This window comes from Peromyscus eremicus, chromosome 16_21 (assembly GCF_949786415.1).
Source record: "Peromyscus eremicus chromosome 16_21, PerEre_H2_v1, whole genome shotgun sequence".
Classification (NCBI taxonomy): Eukaryota; Metazoa; Chordata; class Mammalia; order Rodentia; family Cricetidae; genus Peromyscus; species Peromyscus eremicus.
In genome coordinates, this window is record NC_081432.1 from 15,521,363 (window position 1) to 15,544,033 (window position 22,671).

The 22,671-nt window shown below is 43.5% G+C and overlaps 1 protein-coding gene across 1 annotated transcript in view; it reads left to right on the forward strand.

The window, feature by feature from the left end:
* Window positions 1-22,671, forward strand: part of Bicc1 (BicC family RNA binding protein 1) — a 235,937-nt gene that overhangs the window by 62,503 nt on the left and 150,763 nt on the right. The window contains exon 2 of the mRNA XM_059282001.1: window positions 16,937-16,983. Coding sequence (XP_059137984.1) covers window positions 16,937-16,983 — 47 coding nt within the window. The remainder of the gene's footprint in view (window positions 1-16,936; window positions 16,984-22,671) is intronic.

The following is a 22,671-nucleotide window of genomic DNA, read 5'->3' on the forward strand; positions in this document are numbered from 1 at the left end:
TAGAAACCACATTTAAAGGTGATTTTTCTACCTACTGATGAAAAATGAATTTGCGTTAACACAGCAAGGACTTTAAATGGTCTAAATTATAATCAGATGTGAGCTCCAGAGCTGCCTGAACCAAAGCAAACGATTCTTTTAGAGATGTAAGTTGATGGCTTAGCCCTTCATACCTTCATCTTTTTTTCACCCTAAGCATCTCAAGTGGCGGGAGCCTGTATAATTTTATATAAATAGGCTCATGTATAATTTTATATAAACAGGCTCATGATTTATCAGCCACAAAATGCTTAACTTAGGAAATGAGATCCCTTGAATGTTTTCCTAGGCCTTCTGAGTGGGGTTGCCTTGATTTATAGTGACTTGATTATATGCAAAGCCACAGTTTCCCGAAGGTTGAAGCAGAACCTGTTGGGACAGTAGCCGGGTCCATGTGGAGTGACTACCATCTTTGTCTTTGTTTTCAATCATTGCAGGAGTGTGTGGGTCATGGGCTTGATCTTCTTGAGTGGAGGATGCCTCCAGTGCGGCTAGTCATCTGCATGGTTCTCTCAGAACTGGCTCCTTCTAATGAGACAGAGCTTGAGGCAGTCTTGGAGACACAGATAGAGGAGAGTGAGTTTAGGTGGAAACAGTATCCCTGTTTCTATCACCTCTTAGTCTTTATGTTATAATGTTATACTGAGTACCCTGGCGACCTCATGGCCTTCCTGTGTAGAATGATTGATGGTTTCAGGGTAACTCCTCTGCATTGCAGCCACCATGTTTCTCTATGTCCTGAGTTGAAGACAAAATGTAGATTACATGAAAAGAGACAACTGGCTGGGGTTATAGGAAGGTGACCTGAGTGACAGTGATACTCAACTCACCTCAGCCATATTCTTAAAAAAGGGTAAATACAAATAATACTAGGTCAAGAACAAAGAAATTAAGCAAAAGCATAATTTTAATCTTTATAATCTATGAAGACTCAAAGATTTCACCTCATACTTAGAACAACTACCTAGTTGTGATGGTGTCTTGGCTAGTTTGAGTATCTATAACACAATATTATTAATTAGATAGCTTGTACACAACAGAAATTTATTCTCAGACTTCTAGAGACTGGAAAGCCCAAACTCAAGGTGCCTCCAGATTTGATTTCTGGTGAGGTCCCACTTTCTGGTTCATGGGTGATACCTTTGGACTGGGCTTTCATGTGCTGGAATAGTTGAGGGATTGTTCTAGGTTCTGTTTTATCAGGGCACTAATTATGTTGATAAGGGTTTCATCTTCATGACCTCACCCCAAAGGTGCCAGATTCTAATGCTTCTATTTTAAGGAGAGGATTTCATGGAACAACTTTTGGGAGGGAATATTTGAGCCTAAACTTGGTTAGGGCAGATTATTTACTTTTTTATTTTCAATTCTCTTTGATATGAATTTTAAGCTAACATAGGCTAGTATAGTACAATTATCATTAAGCAATGCATAAATGCTTTGGCAATGAGATTGTGTAAAGTGGTTTATAGGACAGTCATCTTTTCCCCTGCAGTACATTGTTTCTTAGTTCCAGTCATGTTTTATTTGTGTTGTTTCTTTTTTTTTGGTCTTAGATTTTTTCTCCACTTTCTGAGTCACATACATTTATTACTTCCTCCATTCATTAATGTTTGATGTCTTCAGTTGTCTTCTCATGTGAAGATAGGACCTAGTTCCCCCTTTTTCTTCCCTTTTCTTCTCATTATAATTGAGTATCAAGTTTAGTTAAGTCTGTATTCAGTATATATATTCTCTATGTTGTTACCGTTCCCTGAAGTGTCAGAGAACATACAAATACCATATTCTTTGTCAGGAGTTTGTTTTTCCTGGAATTGGTAATTGCCTTATTGTTTTTCTGCAGATCTAATAGTTTTTTTTTCTACCATAAATTCTTCCCACACCACCTAAATCCTCTTAAGATTTTCCACATAGTATGTTACATTAAAAAATATTGCCGGGCAGTGGTGCCACACAGCCCGGCGGCGGTGGCACACGCCTTTAATCCCAGCACTTGGGAGGCAGAGGCAGGCAGATCCTGGTGAGTTCAAGGCCAGCCTGGTCTACAGAGTGAAATCCAGGACAGGCTCCAAGACTGCACAGAGAAACCCTGTCTCAACAAAACAAAACAAAACAAAACAACAACAAAAATTTCTATGATCTTGATGTGACCTGACAGCTGTTCCTCTTGACTCCTATTGTTCCTTTTCTTTTTTTACCTCTTGAAAGTCTGTGATCTTATTTTCTTCCCATGCTGGGGACCAAACCCAGGGACTTGTATTTGCTAGGCAAGGGCTTCACTGCTCAGCTAAATCCCAACCACCTCTCTTTACCGTTTCCTTCTGGGCTGGCGTCATAGCAGCCCCTTTGAAACTTGGGGACTTCACAAGTCTGTCTTCGAAACCTTCCCTACGTCCCCTTCTGTATTCACTTCCAAGTTTCCCGTGTCAAGGAAAGTCCCTTGCTTCCTCAGCTCATTCCCTGACTTAGGCGCATGCAAACTCGACTGATGAAAGTTTCAGGAAGAGGATGTCTGTTTCGTTTTATTTCTTGGTCAACTTTGCAAGCCCAAGGATATTATTGTGTCCTTCCACCCAGTCGAGACTTCAGCCAAGTAAATAGTTTTGGGTTGAGCATCATTTCGTCTTTAGCACTGAGGACTTTTCTCCATTGTCACGAAGCTTCCCAGGGCTCGAAGGAGTCTGATTCCATTCTAATTGCCTGCGACTCGTTTTTTGTCTTCCTGAAAGCTTTTAAGGACATTTCCCTTTCAGACATTGTGAAATTTCAGAAGCAGATGCCGTTATTGGAGTAGTTTTCATTCAGTTGTAAATATAGTTAGCCTTACATCAGGGAATACCACTTCATTCTGGAGGATTTCTAGCATATCTCTCTGACTTTTAAAAACAGTTAATATTTTACCTCTTTTCGTAGAAACATACAGTTGGTTGTGGACTCTTGGACAGACACTTAAAAAATATTTTTCTTTGTTTTGTGCACGTCCTCTTCTCTTTTGGGTCAGGCCTGCGCTCTTTCCACATTTTAATGTACAGAATTTCTCTCTTGTTCTTTAAATGTTCCCATTTAAGAGTGTCTGGCTTCCAAAAATTGCTTTTGCAGGGGTTCATTGTTTTCTCCATCTTTCTGATAGTACTAATTATAAATGCAAAAAGCCGCTCTCCTCTCTTGCCTCTTAAACAGGTCCCTCCTTCATTTTCCTCTTTCCTCTTTCTCCCTGGTTATACCTCCTCTTTCTTACCCCCTTCCCCTCTTCCCTGCCTCAGTCTCCTCCTCTCCCACACCCTTTTGATATTTTCTTTTTATTTTTTATTTTTCTTTTTTTGGGGGGGCAGTTTGAGACAGAGTTTCTCTGTGTAGCTCTGGAGCCTGTCCTGGAACTTGCTCTGTAGACCAGGCTGGCCTCGAACTCAGAGATCCGCCTGGCTCTGCCTCCCCAGTGCTGGGATTAAAGACGTGCGCCACCACCGCCCAGCTTTTATTCTTGCTGCTCTAGCAAAGGGCATGAAAAGAAAGGAAATCAGTTGTCAATCCATGAGAATTTGGGCCAGGGGCACAGGTAAACAACAGAATGGCTACAACAGCCTCAGATCTGAAACAGTGGTTTCCAGACACAACAGGATTTAACACACATAGGAACTCAGAGGCAGTGGCAGCACACAGGGCCTGTACTAGTTTACTAGTTCCAAGTGAAGCCGGACAGGGTCCCAGTGCTGAGAAGGGGGAGGTAGACACAGGCTCCCACCGTAAACCCAGAAGCTATCTCCAATTGACATCTGCTTACAAAGGAAAAATTCATTTTCTCGAATGGAGTCTTACTGGGTGTATAAACCACACTTAAGGGCAGGCCCCATGCCCGGCAGTAGATGGCCAACACAAAATGAACTCAATGGTATTTTTGTTGACTTTCTGTCTCATATGGCTTTGTTTGGGCAATTTTTTGTCTTACTGGCCTTTTGCTTTTCTGACTTCATGTTTTTATGTTCTGTGTGTTTCTTGGGCTTAATTTGTGTTTTTTTTATTTTTATTTTTTACAAGTTTTATCCTGGTTCTTTTTGTTGGCTTGTTTGTTGTTGAAAAAAGGCAGAAAGAAAGGACGTGGAGCTGGGTATGGGGAGAGTGGAGATGATCTGGGAGGACTTGGGGGAGGGGCCATTGTGATCAGAATATATTGTATGAAATTTATTTTCAATAATAGGCATTACACACACATATACATATAAAATTTGCATCTCTAACCAAATATTTTAACAAAATTAAGAGCAATGACAAAGACTATGGAAGGCATTGGAGGAGTCCTGATCCACTTGAGTCAGTGAGTATCATACTGTTCAACATACGAAGAACACATCAGATCTCTTTGGGCAACCAAGCAAGCCCTGCTGATATCCCGATTCTGTTGACAGTCACAGTGATGGTCCTACCACACTTCGAGGCCAAAGTTCTATTATCCATGGGATTTGGGGATCAGAAAACATCTATTACTATAAATGTAAGTTAATTGATATTCACAAAAATCTGAGCACACAATAAATGTATGCATGTCAACAGGTTGACATGAATTTTCCTAGTCAGTGGAGAGAGAGCTTGTTCACACTTACTCATATTGGATCCATGATGACAACTTCCTTGTGGACTGATGATGCTAACACACGTCAATGAAATTTCCATCCAGCTGGTCAACCACAACTTGGGTCATGTCAAAGTCTAACTTTGAAACTCTCCTCTTCTTATCTGAGCCATTTTCCTAAAGCATCATTGAACTCGGCCAACATTGTTTCACAACTCTGGGTGTTGGTACAGCATCAGCCCAGTTCAAACAATTCTTTCATTCAAAGCTAAAGGATATTCTTTGTGTAGTTTCACAGAATTCTAGACACTTAGCATCCCACAGTGAACTTGCAACACCTTCCAGGAGCTGTCACTAGCTACATGTGGCTATGAGCATTTGAGATACACTTATTCTGAGAGTTCAGAAGCATAGCACGAATCGAGCAAACAGTAGACTTTAAAGACAGTGCAAAACAAAAGCCGAAAGTCTCATTAACGTTTGAGTATGTGTTGAAATGGTAAAGACCTTTCTATAGCGATTAAACAGATAGACTACTGAAACTGATTTTACCCCTTTGATTTCTATCCTTCTTAATACGGTTATAAAACTTGGAATTGCATTGGAGGGTAGCATTGTCTTTTCGTTGTACAGCAGTGCTCTGGGGAATAACAAGTCACTTTTCTGTTATCCAGCAAGGACTAGAAAGATTCAAGTGGCAAGGCCAGCCCCAGGCTCCACAGGGCTAAAACAAAAAACATTTCCAAATGGTGGGAATCAACAGTATGAAACCCAGGCTGCAGCTGTCTTAAACTCCCGGGGACATTTTGAAGAAGGAAGAAAAGGCCTTGTTGGTCCTGTTGGGGATCCCAGGAAGTCTCGGAGCAGTTTCAATAAAGCATGTAGCGTTGATGGTCATTTCCTTAATGTCTGGCCCAACCTACAGCCATAAAACCATTTGAGAGTTTATGTGGACGGCTGTTTAATGGGATGAAGTATAAGATATTTCTTCTGGTTTGCAATACTCTGACAATAGGTCAAGGCAACTTGTTTCAAATTAGAAACAAATGTGTTCCAGGCATATCTGAAGTTCTCTGCATAAGGGCTGTCTGTTTTACTTTCTTTCCCACAAAACTGGGGCCTGGGGAAGATATGCATGCTTTTCTCAGGGATGCATAAAACCTTTGTCCTCTGCAGTGTGAGCAACTGCCAGTCTAGAAAGCACCAGCCGGTCTGGGATCCAGGTCCGGTACAATGCTGTTGTGCACCCATTGCGCTCCTCTGGTAAGGTGTTCTCTATCCTGCCTCCTCAACTAGTCTCTGTCTCATAGGTTTTCTAGGCTGCCTTCTATGCTGAAATGATAGTTAGAAACCAGAAATGCTAATAACTTGTTTCACTCTTCAATAGGAAGGTAGGTTTGAAAATGATGTATTCTCAACTAAAAAATAGTGTGCGCTATTGAAATGGTTTTCTAAAAGATACAAAGAAGTGACCCAATGTTTCTGCCACACAGATGACAACTGTGTTTTGTGCTTTTTTTGCTGTGCTTGCTAACATACATGTACACAGAAACACAAGTGTGTGTTTATTTTTGTGCTCATGTATGCACACGTGCCCATTCTTATACAAGAACAGCCACCTCCCTGTGATTTCCCTTTTTTATTTAAAAAACGTGTGCAATATATATTTTGATCATGTGTCCCATCCTTCAGTTCTTCTCAGATTCTCCCCACATAGCTAACCACCTGAGTTTGTTCTTTTTCTCTACGTCTCTCTCTAAACACACACACACACACACACACACACACACACACACACACACACACACATAAAAAAGCAAAAGCCCAATAAGAAAAAAAATGCCAAAACAAAGCAAATGAAACAAAAGGTCCACGCAAATACCATTGAGTTCATTTTGTGTTAGCCAGCTGTTCTTGGGCACCGGGCCTGCCCTGAAGTGTGGTTTGTAGACCCAGGGAGACTTCATTAGAGGAAACTTAATTTTCCTTTTGCAAATGGATGTCAGTTGGAGATTGCTTCTTGGTTAGGGTTGGGAGTTCATGTCTTCCTGTGCAGACCTTTGGGCATGCTGCCACAGTATCTGTGAGTTAATATGTGCAGTTCTCCTGTTGTGACCGGAAGCCACTGTTTCTTTGGAGTCACCCATCACCTCTCAGTATCACAATCTTTCTATCCGTTTTTCTGCATAGCTCCCTCAGCCTTGACAGGAGGGGTTTGATGAAAACATCCCTTTAGGGCTGAGCGCTTTGAAGTCTCTTATTCTCTGTACATTGTTCAGTTATGGGCCTCTGTTAATTCCCATCCATTGCTACAGTCTTTTCTGATGTGGGCTGAACAAGGCACTGATCTACAGGTAGAGCAGTGTGACATCAGAGGTCATTTTATTGTTCTATTCCTTTAGTAGTATAGTAGTAGGTTTTCCCCTAGGCCAGTGACCTGTCTGGTCTAATGTTCTTGGCCGTTTTAGCAGTGTCAGCTTTGGGTTTCCTCTCATGGAGAGAGCCTTAAGGATGAGGACAAACTGGTTGGTGACTCCCCTAACATTTGTGCCTCAGTTGCACCAGTATATCTTGCAGGCCAGTCACCGTTGTGGGTCACGCGTTTTGTAACTGGGTTGGTGTTTACCTTTCTCCTCCGGTAGTGCACAGACTCATTTCTAATACCATGAACACTAGTCCATAGTGGTAAAAGCTATGTAATTAGACACCAGCTTGACTTCTCCTGTTCAGAGACATAAGTATGTGTTCTCTTCGGCAATATGGCCTTACCATCAGGTTGTAGAGAGTAACTAATAGCCTTGGCAATATCATGTTATAGTTGGAGGTTTCCATGGTGCCCCTGTAGCCAATGACTCAACAAGATATAACCCATTCCTGGCACTGGAAGTTTTACTTGGCAGCATACGATGTCTAGTTGGGACATTGTCTCCTCTATTATTTGGTGACTCCATTTGGATTCATTTTATATAAGGTATTTTAGGAAGCATCTACTGTAGTCGGTGTCCATATGGTTTTACAAATGGCCTTTTACTGTTAGTTGTCCCTCTCCATATTCCCTCCTTTACCCTTCTCTCCCATCCCCCTCTCTAGTTAATCCTTCTAGTCTAGTTTCCCTTTGCCTCTCTATAATATCATATTTTTATATCCCATTCCTCGGGAGGTCCTCTCATCTCCTTAGTCCCTCACTCTGTACCTAACCACTGTGGTTATTCAGATTGTAGCACACATGTCGAAAGCCCCAAAGCTAACATCCACATATAAGAGAAAACATACAGTATTTGCATTTGGGGGTCTAGGCACCTCACTCAGGGTGATTTTTTTCTAGCTCCATCCATTTACCTGCAAATTTAATAATTTAATTTTCCTTCACAACTGAATAATATTCCATTGTGTAAATGTACCATGTTTTCATTATCCGTTCATCAGTTTGTGGACATCTAAGAAGTTTCCAATTTCTTGCTATTATGAGTAAATCAGCACTGAACACAGATGAGCAAGTGTCTCTATAGTAGCATGTAGAGAACTTTGAGTACATGCCCAAGGGTTGTATACAGCTGGGTCTTCAGGTAGATCTAGTCCAGCTTCCCGAGGAACCACCATACTGCTTTCCATAGTGGATGTACAAGTTTGAACTCTTACCAGCAATGGATGAGTTTTCCTCTTATCCCACATCCTCGCCAGCATCAGCTGTCATTTATTTTATTGATCTTGGTCATTCTGACTGATGGAAGATGAAATTTCAAAGTAGTTTTAATTTGCATTTCCCTGGTGACTAAGGATGGTGAACATTTCTTTAAGAGTTTCTCAGCCATTTGTGGTTCATGCTTTTTTTAATCTGTGGTGGTCAGATAGGATGCAGGGTGTTATTTCAGTTTTCTTGTATCAATTGAGATTTGCTTTATGTCCTGGCATATGATTAATTTTGGAGAAAGTTCTATGAAAACTATTCCAAAGACAGTGTTTGGGTGGAATGTTCTGTAGATGTCTCCTAGGTAACTTATGGTCTCTGTTAATTCCCATCCACTGTTATCTCATTTGATGTATGTCATGTAACTCCAACATTTTTATGTTTAGTTTTTGTCTCAGTGACCTGTCTACTGGACAGAATGGGGTATTAAAGTCACCAACTATCACTGTGTGCATCAGTATGAGATTTAAGCTGTAGTGATGTTTCTTGCATTTTTGTGTTTTTGCACTGGGATCCATGCATCTGGAGTTATGATGTTTGAGGTATTTCTTGGTGTAGATATCTGGGCTTGTCTTTGTTGAGTGGATATTTCATTTTTTGGTTGACGTTGCCCACTCTGGATGCTAGGGAAATATAGTGGCTGAGGAGGAGGGAGGTGTCCCTGGTAGAATGTATTGTTTGGTCCAGTGTGTAACACCAAGGAATGGTGATGGGCTGGGAGGTAAGGCTTAGATGTCCAGTGGGAAGAGCTAGGGGGACTGTGCTCTATCTACATCAAGAGGTGGAGTCCCCAGTACATAGAGTTGGGCTTGATGGAGGGGCTCCTGCAAGCAGGCTGCTACAGGACAAAGAGTAAGAGAGTTCTTATTAGAGGACAGGGAAGAGGGGGACATCTCCTACCTGAGCCCCATCCTGGTGTAGGCACTAGGGGTCCCTGTTTCTGGAGATCAGTGGCTGACACAAAGGAACAGAGGTAGCCTAGAAGGGAAGGCTGAGAGGATCTGTGGGATGAACTCAGGTACAGATGAGTCTGTACCCGGTGCTTTCTCTTTTGTGTTAAGGTAGGCCAATTCATTGTATTTGTGACCACAGAAAAATGTTAAAAAGATTTACTCTTATTACTTTACATTATGTGTACATGTGTGTATATGTGTGTGGCTATGTGCACATGTATATGTGGGTCCAGAAGAGGGTATCAGAGTCCCGAGAGTTAGAGTCACAGGGTGGGCGTGAGCCACCCAGTGGGGATGCTGAGCTCAGGTCTTCTGCAAGAGTATCAACTTGCCCTTATCTGCCATCTTTCAAGTCCCAGGACCATAGAAACTTAGCTGTAAAAATAAACCAGTGTTTTAGAGAAAGATCTAAAGAGAGCTATTCTTTACCCAGCCACTACTAATAGAAAAGTGTTTTGTTGTTCTTTTGTGTTGTTTCAGTAAGCTTACACAATGTTTCCTTCAGCATAAGGTGGGCTCAGCAAGCTCTGAGAATCAGGTAGGAAGCTTTGTGGGAGATGTCTGCAAGACTCTGCGCTTGCTATGGCAAGTTCTACAGCATTCAGATGGTACTTTTTATCACTAAGGTTTGAAATCAAATACAACATTAATCATTGGAAAACACTTTAAATATAGGCTTCGTGTCTACTTTACTAGAGTTTTGCCACCCATCCACAATGCTAGGTGTGATTTACCAAGATAGCATGTTTCTGCAGATGCAGGTCGACACATCCAAGCCTCGCTACATCATCTCCTCATTCTCCTTTGAGTACAACTGGCCAACTCCCAAGGAAGTTTTCTGGAAATGGTTAGTGTACAAAACATAGTGTATGACGCTACTTTTTCAGTACTTAAGTTAAAATGACGTCATAGGTGAATATTTTATAAACAGCTTAGACAAGAATCATGCTTCTTGGATAGAAACCATTTGTTTGCCTGGCAACCAGAAGACAACTTAGTTGCATGTATGTTAGAGTAGGTGGTGTTCAAAAATCAAAGCAAAACAAAAAACAAAAAACAAAATCAATGCAATGGATTTAAAACAGGGCTGGGGATTGGCTTAGTAGTGAAAGTGCTCTGATGTGCAGTGTAAGGACCTGAATTCAAATCCTCAGCACCTGTGTAAACCAGGGCGTGGTAGTGCACATCTCTAATCTCAGGGCACCTATGTGCAAGCCAGAGAATCTCTAGAAACCCTCAGACCAGTTAGTGCAGCGGACTCAGTGGCAAAAGATCACAAAGACCCTATCTCAAGCAAGGCGACTGGCCCCCGAGGTTGTCCTCTGACTGTGTGGCATGCATTCACCCATTCTTGAACACACACTTGCACACACATTTGAGAGTTGAGGAAAGGGAATGCATATATTTGAAGACAATAATCTCACAATTCTTTAAAAATATTTTATCACATTCATATTTTTGCGTGTATGTTTTTGTGGTGCATACCACAGTATGCTTGTAGATGTTAAAGGACAACTTGTTTGTGACCTTTCTCTCCTTCTACCTTGTGGGTCCCAGGGCTCAATCAGACCATCAAGCTTGGTGGCTAGCACTTTTGCCTACTGAGCCTTCTTGCTGGACCACAGTTATTGTTTTTAATTTAATTTTTTATTGGGTCTCATATTTTGTCTAGGTAATGTTGAAAGCTACTTCATATTCTGTTTTAAATCTAAAATTCCTCATCCCTGCATTTTTAGACTTAGGTCCACGAAGCATCAAATACTAGGAAAGAAAAGCAGTTGGAACGAAAAAGGATATTTAAACAGAATTTTTCTTGAGCCCTAGGAAGATTTTAAAACAGGACCCCACCCCATATAATTCAGTAATTACCCAGGAGCGCTCAGGAGTTGGGGGGCAGTTCTGGTAATAGTTTACACCTGTTTCAACTTCTGCCGCTTTCATTGGCAGGGGATTTGCCATCCCATATTTCTTGCAAGGCAAAAATATGAAATAAAACATGGCAGAGCCTTGGAGAAATTATAATAAACATAAAAATGAATTGTTCAGCTCAAAACACGAAACTCATTATCTGAACATTCAGCCAGCCATATTTCAGTAGTATCGAAGGAATTTATTCTTGGAGTTGTGTGTTGGGAAGAGAGACAGCTACTTTTGTTGGCCAGGAAAAAGCAAGGTTTTAAAAATTCCAACTTGGAGCATCATGCCAGAGTGATAGTAAAGAGTGATAAAGCGATTGTAAAGAGTGATTTAAAAAATACGACCTTAAATTATGATGCGCTTTCCATGTTATTGTGGGAGAGAGGGACAAAGAAGTCTCTGTGTGTAAGATTGCAGACCCAAGGGAGAGTGGTTTCCCCACAGAATATAACAAGACTTCAGTGGTTGAGCAACCCCACAGCAGAGAATATAGGTCGGCTTATTTCATAGGCAACGTCTTCCTGTCCAAACATAATGAAATGCTTTGGGTCAAGATAGTATTGTGTTTCTTATTTTTCTCTTGGAATCCAGCTCTCTGGTGGTCCTCCCAAAGTCCTCTTGCCTCATCACTGCCAGCAGTAGCTGCCCTGCTCCCCTGTGGGGAGAAAGCAGAAGGACTTAGCTTCTATTACAAGAAGAGAAATAATCAAACTCCTATAAAGTTTAATCTGGACAGCACTGGGGGTATGCAAAGGTCTTTGGGAAGGTTGTTGCTAGAGCTGAATTATGATTCTGGTTTTGCCTCTGTGGTTGGGTGGCTTTGGCTCTTACATGGTCAGGGGTGTAAGCTGAATAAGGGGTCGGGACTTGGCTGTTTCTTGTCCTTGGCACAGGACCCAGATATTTGTGGACTGAGAGTAACCGTCTCTGTTCTTCTCGGGTCTATGGAATCAGCATGTCAAACGTCTGAGTTTACGTTGAGAAAAATATTCTACATTGATCTCACCCCTCTCTCCTCAAACTGTAACTTCTTGGGAGGAATTTGGGGTTTTCATGCTGAGAATGGAGGATCCATTTAGAGGAGGACTCCCCAGTTTGAACTCTGAAGGATTCATGTTTGAGGGACAAGAAGACAAGAAGGACATGTCCTCTCTTGATTGACATCTGCAGCCTTGACAGTTTTGTTTCTGAAAGTCAGTAAAAGTCCCCAAGGAGACCCAGCACCCCACAGGCTGAAGTACAGATACTTAAGGAGTGTCAGACATAGACGAACCTGAGGTGGCATCTGAGGCAGTGGTGTAACCAGGAGTCGAACCAGAGTGCTTTGCCTTTACTGTAGGAGCTTGGGAAACTCACACATCAACATTTAAGGAAACCCAGGCAGGCTCGTCTGTGTTTTCTTGTACAGTTGTCTTCCCTTACTGTAGTTTCATCTATTTCTGATGAACTGTGATCTGGAAATACTACATGGGCTATTCTAGAAATAGAGAAAGTTTTATGTTTTGAATTGCATGCCAGTCTGAGTGGCATGATGCTTCTTGGGATATGAATAATCCTTTTTTTTTTCTGGTCTATTCACACCATATGCACTACCCACCCATTTGTGACTGCTATCTCGGTTATCAGGTAGACTCATGGTTCAACAGAGATTACGTTCAAGGACCCTTAAGCAGTAGCTTAAAGCTGTGTGACAAGGCCCACAGCATTCACCTGGCTTCATCATCTCACTCAGGTGTTGTGACAGTTCCCATCCATCCCAAGAGGCTTGAGTATAATCATAAGGTATTGATGGATCATATTTGCTCCAATAAATTTAACTGCAGTGTAGTTTGTAGTTGTTCATTTTATGATTACCTGTTAATTGTTAATCTCTTACTGGGTTTAATTTATAGACTAAACCTTATGCTAGGTATTGATATGCAGGGAAGAGCTGGCATAGCTAGGGGTTGGTCGTGCCTTCAGCTCATGGCCTTATAGACTGGGGTGGGGGTGTTCCACAGAAGCTTTCAGACTCAAAAAGGGCAGTGATCTTTGATGACAGTGAATATCTACTTGTGGCTCCCCAGTCTGCTGTTTCTTTTCAAACCCCAATCATGCTAACAGTATGTGTTTCTGGTTAAATTTTAGTGTCCTCTCTGGTTCCAGAACATAGTTCCCTGTATTTTGGTTTTAATTACAGAAATTTCCCTGTTCTTTGAATGTACTTTGAGGTTCTAACATGGTGAGATTGTCCTGTAGATGGAGTTTTTGTTGGGCTGCCAGCTCCAAAATAACCACACAGAGATTTAATATCAATTATAAATGCTTTGCTGATAGCTTAGGCTTGTTACTAACTAGCACTTACAACTTAAATTAACTCATATTTCTTATCTAAGTTCTACCACGTGGCTCATGGCTTGTTACCTCATTTTCTACATATTCTGCTTCCTCTGCATCTGGCTTGTGACTCCTCAGACTCTGCCTTTCCTCTTCCCAGCATTCTCTCTGCCCTGAAAATTCTGCCTAACTATCGGCCAATCATCTTTTTATTAACAATGAAAGCAACAAATTTTCACATTGTACGGAAAGATTATTTCACAGCATTGTCCTGAATAGAGCAGCATCCTAAAGGGGACATGTATAGTAGAAAGCCTTTGCATCAGGGAGTTGACACTTGCAGATTCTTGTGGTGAAGGAGTTCATCCAGTCAAAGGACTTTGGAAAATATTGGAGATGCTAAATATTCCTTCCCTAAGGGAACTCTTGAATGTCACTAAATTTTCTTTCAAATCTTGCTGTATTTGCTTATTTCTGTGAAGGTGTCAGTGAGCACATCCCTCTTCAACTATTTTTAACCTCAAGTAAGGACTTTGTTCAAGAGCTGGCTTGGCTTCAATGTCTCCAAGACATTTGCTGTTTGGTTTATGTCCTTAGGTCTGGATGTCAGTTTTATCCTGCTGGAGGAAACCCTTCAGACCCTCCAGCTGGGGTCGACCAGTTGTTTGGAATTTGGTTTTACTTCTTTTAGTGCTTTAGTATTGACATCTCTCCAAGTGGGACAGTTTACTCCAGAGAGTAGAGCACAGAGGTTTTCTCTGTGGCAGTGTCTGCTGGACTGCATTGACTGTGTGGGATTGGTACAGAAAGGGAGTAGAAAGGTATTTGCTTCCACGATTAGTGTCTGCTGCCGATATGACAAACAGCCACCATTCTAGTGGCCCAGCACAGTTTACATTCGTCATCTTACAGTTCTGAGGCTAAAAGTCTGCAGTGGATCTCTCTGGGCTGAAGGTAAGATGTTAGCAAGCCCCCCATCACCCCCAAAGGCTGTAGGAATCCGGCCTTTCTTTGACTTCCAATTCTGGAAGCCACATGTATTCTTTCCCTTGTGGCCCCCACATCCTCTTTCAGATCTGTCTCTTTTCTGATCTCTGTGTTTGTTTCTCCCCATCTCCTTTCTTGTCAGGCTGTCATGTTGCCTTCTGACACCCCCACCCACCCCCGGCTTCATCATCACAATGATGTGGTGGCTTTGTCCTGTTTGGATAACCCAGGGCACTCTTCCTCTCTCTGGTTGCTTATCTCAGTTGCTCCCTGTTGTTATTGAAGATCACACAGTCCCAGGTCCAGAGATTAGGACATGGACATCTTTCTTCTATTATTTCAACCCCACCATACTTTAAATAGAATATTTTTGTTTATTTTTAGCTTGTGTTTCCATTTTTTTTTCTCTGATTGTCTTTGGAAATCCAAGAAACATGTATTCTGTTTTCTTGTTTTGATAAAAACATGTTGGTAAAAATCAGCACTTACACATCTGTGGCTGTGAAATTTGAGTTGATAAAAGAAGAATTTAAATTTTATCAGTTGTTCCTTCCTTCTGTCAGAGTCACAGAAGGTGCTTGTCAAAACTTAATGACAGGTGTCATTCTTTTTTTTTGTTTTGTTTTTTTGTTTTTTTGCTGTGTAGTTTTGGTACCTGTTCTGGATCTTGCTCTGTAGACCAGGCTGGCCTTGAACTCACAGAGATCCACCTGACTCTGCTTTCCTAGTGCTGGGATTAAAGGCGTGCGCCACCACTGCCCAGAGACAGGTGTCATTCTTAAGGGATAGATCCATCCCACTTCTTGCTCCTTTAGTCATTTTGACAGTGATGTGGGTACGTACATGTGAACACACACATCCTTCCACATGCACATAAACATAGACATGCACATGCATATGTACACATCTGTACACACATCCACATATATACACACACATACCCTCATACACAAATACTAATGCCTGTATACACACATACATATCCATATGCACTTTACACATGTGCATGGATGGTCAAGTAGACGTGTGTGTGTGTGTGTGTGCACATGTATATATATAATATGCACATTATGTGCACAAACACATACAAACAGGCTATACAGAGCAGGTATTTGGGTCACCATATCTGCTAGACTTTAACGTTGAGGAGCTGGTACTCCTGCTTCCAAGACTTCCCCTGTCCGGTCCACTACTACTCCATCCTTGCATCTCCATTGGAAAGATTCAGATTGGGACGGTGACAACTGTGTGCTGTTGGCTTGGTCCCTTCACCACTCTCAAATTCTCCACTCATCACCACACGCCGCCGATTGAAATGTCTACAGGTCACAGGATGTTTCAGGACAGGTGGGGACTTGGGCTTCCTCTTTGTCGACTGCCTATAGATGGGCAGGGCTCTAGCTGTAACTCCTTCTCCATCTTCCGTGAAGTTTGTAGAGGACAGTGTTCTAGCTGCAACCGTCCCTTCATCTCACAGGAAGTTGGCTGTTGGCCTTCATCTCTACCATCATTACTCGGTCTTATGTTGCTTCGTTTCCCCTTGTGGAGTGAATGGGGGAGGGGATTAAAGTAGTGGGAGAGATGGGCTGAGGTCCCAGTACAGCATTTAGTCATGTAAAGCTATTGACATGAAACACAGCCCTCACCTCAAAGAGAGTAAGTTTATTCTTAAGCCGAAGGTGAGTGACTTAGCCTGGAAACATGGATTCAGGTTGCCCTGAGGAACATATTCCCACATGGAAATGGTTTCATGAAGTTTTTTTAGTTTACAGAACAAGACACCTGTTACCAAGGCACCTTTTTAAGGGCGTTGGTGGAAATATCGGTAGGTGGGTTATTCTGCTACAGTCTCAAACGTTATCTGGGGACATTATTTGGTTGGGGTTGGTGGAAGCTAAGTTAATACATCACAAAAGGTGTCACCCCAAATAATCGGAAGGGTGTTAGGTAAGACATAAACATGATCAGCGAATTAATAGGACTTAAAGATAACCCAAACTTTCTAAGTCTCTACATTCAGTTAGTTCTAGCCAAAGATCTAGTATAGGCATAACATTTTTTCCTGCCTGGAAACTGCCATTCACATGAGCATAAAACTTGATCAGCTCAGAAGTGGGCTATGTTGGATGTGCCCAGATGCCTGGGATCCATTGCAGATGGGAAGTGTGGGGAGCACACACAATGTCTTTGGTCACTGGGGTCATTCTTACCATGTTGTTTCCGTGGAAGAGCAGGGGCACTTTCATCTCAGTGTGGAGATGGAGACGTGTGGGTCCTCACTTAATCCAAAGCTGTGGAATTGATGAGATTTTGTATCTCAGGCTTCATTAGTTTTGCATCCCAGATGAGCCCAGTGTGGTGCTGTTTTTAACCTTTGTGTTCATGGCCCCGGTACTTGAGGATTTTGAATATATACACTGAAATGAAGACAGTATTTTAAATGTACACATATTTTTTATTTATTTACAGCTGCAGCTGAAGGAAAAGGCAGAAGCGGGGAAGACTTTTTTCAAAAGGTGAGTGACATTTTACTCTTGTCTGGCTTGGGGCTCTGTGGGAAATAGCCTTGTGTCTGCAGCGCCACCCAAGATGGCGGGCTGATTTCTCATACCCAGATCAGTACAGACCTGTCCTGTCCATTTACTTCGGCATGCTGCAGTTCTTTCCACCCAAGTCATGTCTAGCCTAGAGGTGGGTAGGTGTCCAGAAAGGCTGTCCGTTTTTCTGGTGAGCAGAACTTGGGGTGGGGTCTGTAACCAGTACAAGATATATCTTGAGACCTGCCTACATTTGATCAGCCATTGTGCCCATTCTGTCTCTGCTGTCCCTGAATGTTCTGACCTTCAGTGAGGCCAGTTGGGCCAGTCATGCACATAGCAAGGGGAAATCCTGTCAGGCCCAGTTGAAAAGATGGTGAGGAATTAGGAATGTTGGCTGATAAATCTGAGTTCTCTGTCTCGGGAAGTCTTTCATATGGGAGGATGCCTTTCCTTTTGAAAAGATGGACTGGAGTCCACTGTTTTCTTCCCCTTTCTCCTTGTTTTATTGCACATACACCCTTTTGTGTCTGATTCAGAGAGCATGTCTGGAGAGGCAGTCGTGGCAGGAGAAGCTGGGCTGTTCCAGAGGTTAAGCAATACTGGAGAGAGCCATTGGAAAGTCTTCATTTGGTGCAGTCTACTTTTGGTGGTGGGGTGGGGTGTCAAATTCATCATTCATCTATGTTTCCATCCAAGAGTTTTAAAAGCAGACCTCCTCACATCTGGGACTCAAATCGTTTCTTCATTTTGAAAGTGTTTATTTACCTGCCATAGGCTGCCATGCTAGAGAAACCAAAACCAACCAGGCAAGTGCGCCTCCTTTGAGGACCGTGTGGCACCTGGTGACATGCTCACATGGATTCACAGCAGGAGTGGGTTAGCCAGGGCCTTCTAGGCAAAGAAACCCAACTGTGGACAGTCTCTGGACTCAAACATTTAGGGTGCCTTGTATTAGGTGAGGTTCATGATCCCATATGATAGAGAGCATTCCTCCACCCGGGAGAGCTTTCTAAATGGAGTTGAAGTTTTGGGTTGGGGTAAGGGGTGGCCCAATCAGCACAGCACTTGCAAGGGGATCATGAGGAGCAGAGTTTGATCCCCAGAACCCAAGTTAAAAAAAAAGCCAACCATGATGGTGGGATCTTGTCATGCCAGATCCAGGGAAGCAGAGCTACCCAGATCCCTAGGGCTCCCTGGCCAGTCAGTATAGGCTCATTGATGAGCTCCAGGCCAGTGAGAGACACTGTCTCAAAGGAGGCAGATGGGGATGACAGCTAAGGTGTACTTTGGCTCCCATATGCATGCACATGTATATCCATGCACATGGACACACATGCACATTCACACACCCAAATGCATAAAAACTTTTAAATATCTAATGATGCTGTACTGGCCAAACAGTATGGACCAGGTCCTTGGTCCTCTACCCCTGCTTTGGACCTCCAGAGCAGGACCTTGTAAGCTACTGAAGCCCTGGTTGTGGCTATAGGGACACTGGTTATATCCGGATTATGTTCGGTTCCTGAGTAGTGAGCTGTGACCAGCTGACTAGAAGAGGCAGAACCAGAGAAGCCTAGCATTGCGCTCACAGATCTGCCTCTGGCTGGCAGCAATAGTCCAGACAGGAGCTGTCTGGGGCACAAGAGGATGTGGGGGTAGGGGAAGGGGCTGTGGGGGTGGGGCAGCCTTACTACCATATCACTCTTCTTTATCTCAGAGAGAGCTGGGAAGAGCTTTTAGACGCCTATGATTCAGACACATTAAAAGCCAAATTAGAACACAGCCCACACTGTCCTACAGGACTTTTCATTCTTAAAAGATTTGCTAATATTTATCACCCTTTGAGGATGCATATATATGACAGCAGCGTAAATGGAAACACATGTCCAAATCCAGGAACACATGTGCTCCTTCAGCCCTGACTTGGAAGTGCAGAAACCGCTCTTATCTTCAGGTGGACAGGGTCTGCAGGTTTGTCGTGGGAGGGACTGGTGTTCTTCGAAAGCTTACGCTGGAGAAACCAACTTAATAAAAGGCAAACGTCTGAGGTTACAGAAAAGAACATGTCAGTGTTTGAACCAGACAGGAATGGAACCATGGTTCCTCTGCAGTGGAATGAGGCAAGAGGGGGACCTGTCACCTCACCACCCACACTCCAGTAGTGACACATCCATGCTCACTAGCATCTGCTTGTTTGAGACAGGGTCTTAACTCTGTAGCCCAGGCTGGCCTCGAACTCAAGGCAGTTCTCCTGTGTTAGCATCAGTGCTGGGGTGACAAGTGTGAGCAAGAACACCCGGGATTGCACGTGTGTCTTTGAAGGGACGTTTTTTCTATTCTAACCGCTTGGGATGTCCTTCACTCTTGAGGGAGGGTGTGTGTGTGTGTGTGTGTGTGTGTGTGTGTGTGCGCGCGCGCACGCGCGCACGCGTGCGCCAAACACAAGTTAAAGCCCCGCTGTTTCCCAGGTTGAGGTTCAATCCCTCTGGTGGTTTTTCAGACATTTTCCAAGTCTGGAGGGTTTTTTCTCCTCTATGGTGATGCCTCCTAAGGAAGGGATGAGGGACTTTGGGGCAGCTTTGTCTTAGGTGTCACAGAAATCTTTTTGAAAGTCGTATTAACGTGATCATCGTTCAGAGTAGTATCCTGAATTACTCTTTTGACGTTTTCGAATTAGAGAGATGCAATGTATCAGTTAGAAGAGTGAATCATAGAATCCCACAGAGTTGAAAGAAGAATTTAACAGCAAAACTGTCATGTCTTCTCTTTGAAGCTATCATGGTTACTGGCTTCCTGCACCTTGAACTTCTCCCACAGAGTTTGAGTTACTGCTTCTACCAAAGATGTATTTGGTTACTCTCTTTCTCTGTGTGTGTGTGGATGCGTGCGTGTCTGTGTGTGTGTGTGTGTGTGTGTGTGTGTGTGTGTGTGTGTGTGTCTGTCGAGGCACTTGTGTGTGTGCGTGTGTGTGTGTGCACGTGCACGCGCGCACATGTGGCACTTGTGTTGATGTGCATGCATATTTGTGGATGTGCCTGTGGAGACCAGAGATCAACATACTGCGTCTTCCTCAGTGGCTCGCTACCTTATTCTCTGGGACAGACTTTCCTACTTGGCCTGGAAGTCACAGAGCAGGTTAGACAGTTTTGCCAGTGAGCCTCATGGTCTCACTTGTCTCTGCCTCTCTGGTGCCAGGATGGCAAATGGACACCACCAAGCCTGTTTTTTTTTTTTTTTTTTTTTTTAAGCATGGATTATACAGATCAGCTTGACCAAATGAGCCATCTCTTGGCTCTGTACTCTTTATTTTTCATACCATGCATGGTTTTGAAATGTTTGATGTCCCCGATGCTCTGCTGGGGTAAAAGACTAATTTGCTATCACAGGGAGACCCAACAGCATAGCAGCTTAAAGAATGGGCTCGCAGTGAGTTTTCTTTTCCTAGCCCAGCTTCCTGGTTGCTTTGTCCCATCTTACAGTTAGAGAGACCCCATTTCTGGCTGTGTGGCTGAGCTGTTCCTAAAGGCACAGGACAATCATGTCCCTGTTTGAATCTGGCCACCACCACATCCATACATGAGCTATGAGAAAGTGGATGGGTATATCCAGGACAGGACAGCTATGGTCTTGAAGCCAGGCCTGGGCAGGGAATTAAACACACAACTGTAACTAGGGAAAGAAGGGATAGGGGAAGGCTGGGGAATTCTGGAGAAAAAGAAGACCGATTCTGTGAGGACTACCCATCCAAAGCCAAACTGTTAGGAAGGTGTGCAGAGCCTTCTCGTGGCATACTCTTCCTGTCCCTGTGCTGCTGAAGCATACACGAAGAGCCCCCACCCCCATGGAGAGTGTGTTTTCTTTCTCTCAGCTCTCATGTCTCGCTGTGCAAGGTCAGGTACAGACAGAGTGCATTTGAGGACCATGGGGGAGGGTCTGTTCCATGCCTGTCTTCTCATTGGCTGAGGTGTAGCTTCACTCATCTCAACACCACCCGGTTTCTGCTGCTGCTTTACAGGGTTGTACACTTTCTGTGTATCCGTGTCTACACCGTCTCCTTTCCTAAAGACATCATTTGTCTTAGGGTTACTGTTGCTGTGATGAAACATCATAACCCAAAGCAACTTGCAGGCGAGAGGGTTTGTCTTGCTGACGTTTCTACATCACAGTTCATCATTGATGACAGTCAAAGCAGGAACTCAACACAGGGCAGGAACCTGGAGGCAGGAGCTGATGCAGAGGGGTGCTGCTTACTGGCCGGCCTTTCTTCTTCTTCCAAGAGGGAAGCACCAGGGCACAGTCACGATCAAATCAAAGCAAAACCAAACTCCAACAGTGTGGTAGTTTGACTGTAATTGGCCCCCATAAACTCCTAATAGTGGCACTATTAGGAGGGTGTAGCCTTGTTGGAGTAGATGTCTTCTTATTGAAGGAAGTGTGTCACTGTAGAGGTGGGTTTGAGGTCTCTCATATGCTCAAGCCGTGCCCAGTGAGACAGTCAGCTTCCTGTTGCCTTCTGATGAAGATGTAGTCAGTACCATGTCTGCCTGCAGGCCTCCATACTCCCTGCTTTCATGATAACAGACTGAACCTCTGGAAATGCAAGCTACCACCTCAGTTAAATGTTTTTCCTTTATAAGAGTTGCCATGGTCATGGTGTCTCTTCACAGCAAGGTGAAGAGACAATTAAGGTCTCTAGACACCTTAATTCAGACAAACAGTATAAATAACTCAAGAGTCCAATGTCTGGGATTCAGTCAGAATCTTCTGGGCTCTTCCAGAAGCTTTGCCACAGGCCACACAGCTTATCTCATAGGCTCAGGCTGGCTCCACTTCATTGCTGCTGCTGGTCCTTAGCCATAGTCCCACGGTACTGGCATCTCGAGAGTGCTGGGGGCTGGATCTTTTCTCTTATTCTCTCCTGGGCTCTCTTTAGGGACTCTACCCTTCCACAGGGTACCAAGCTTCAGCTTCTCTCTCTTACCCCTTCCATCCTGGGGCTTCCACTGCCACTGGGGCTGCACCTTCACCAATGACCTCTTCTGACCTCTCACAGTGCCAAGCCTCAGCTGCTCCCCATGACCCCTTCATGCCTTCAAAACCAGTACTATTTGGAGGACTCTTCGACAGGACAGAGTTCAGCTGCCAGCACTAGGTACAACCTTGGTCACCCCTCGAACACAGCTTCTGTGTGCTGACCCTGAGGAAACATGTCCTAGAAGGTTTCACCTCAGTGATGCTGGTCTCTTCTTGTTAATCACAGCTGATTCTTCAGGCCCAGCTGACCAGAACCACGTGTTCTTAATTCAAAATGTCAAACAGCCCTTGCTTCCTTGGCAGCTTCACAAGCCAGGCCTCTGTCGTCTGCAGTTCTCTCAACACTTCTGTCTTCCATGCTCCTGCAGAACAGCTCACCAAGCATTGAACACTCAACGGCTTTTCTAGACCAAAGTTCCAAAGTCCTTCCACAATCCTCCCTGCAAACATGGCCAGATTTGTCACAGCAATACCTCGTTATCCTGGCGCCAGTTTCTGTCTTCGGATTACAGTTGTTCTGTGATCAAACACTATGACCAAAGGCAACTCGGGAAGGAAAGGATTTATTTTTCTGACATTTCTTTTTTTTTTATGATTTATTTATTATGTACACAGAAGAGGGCGCCAGAT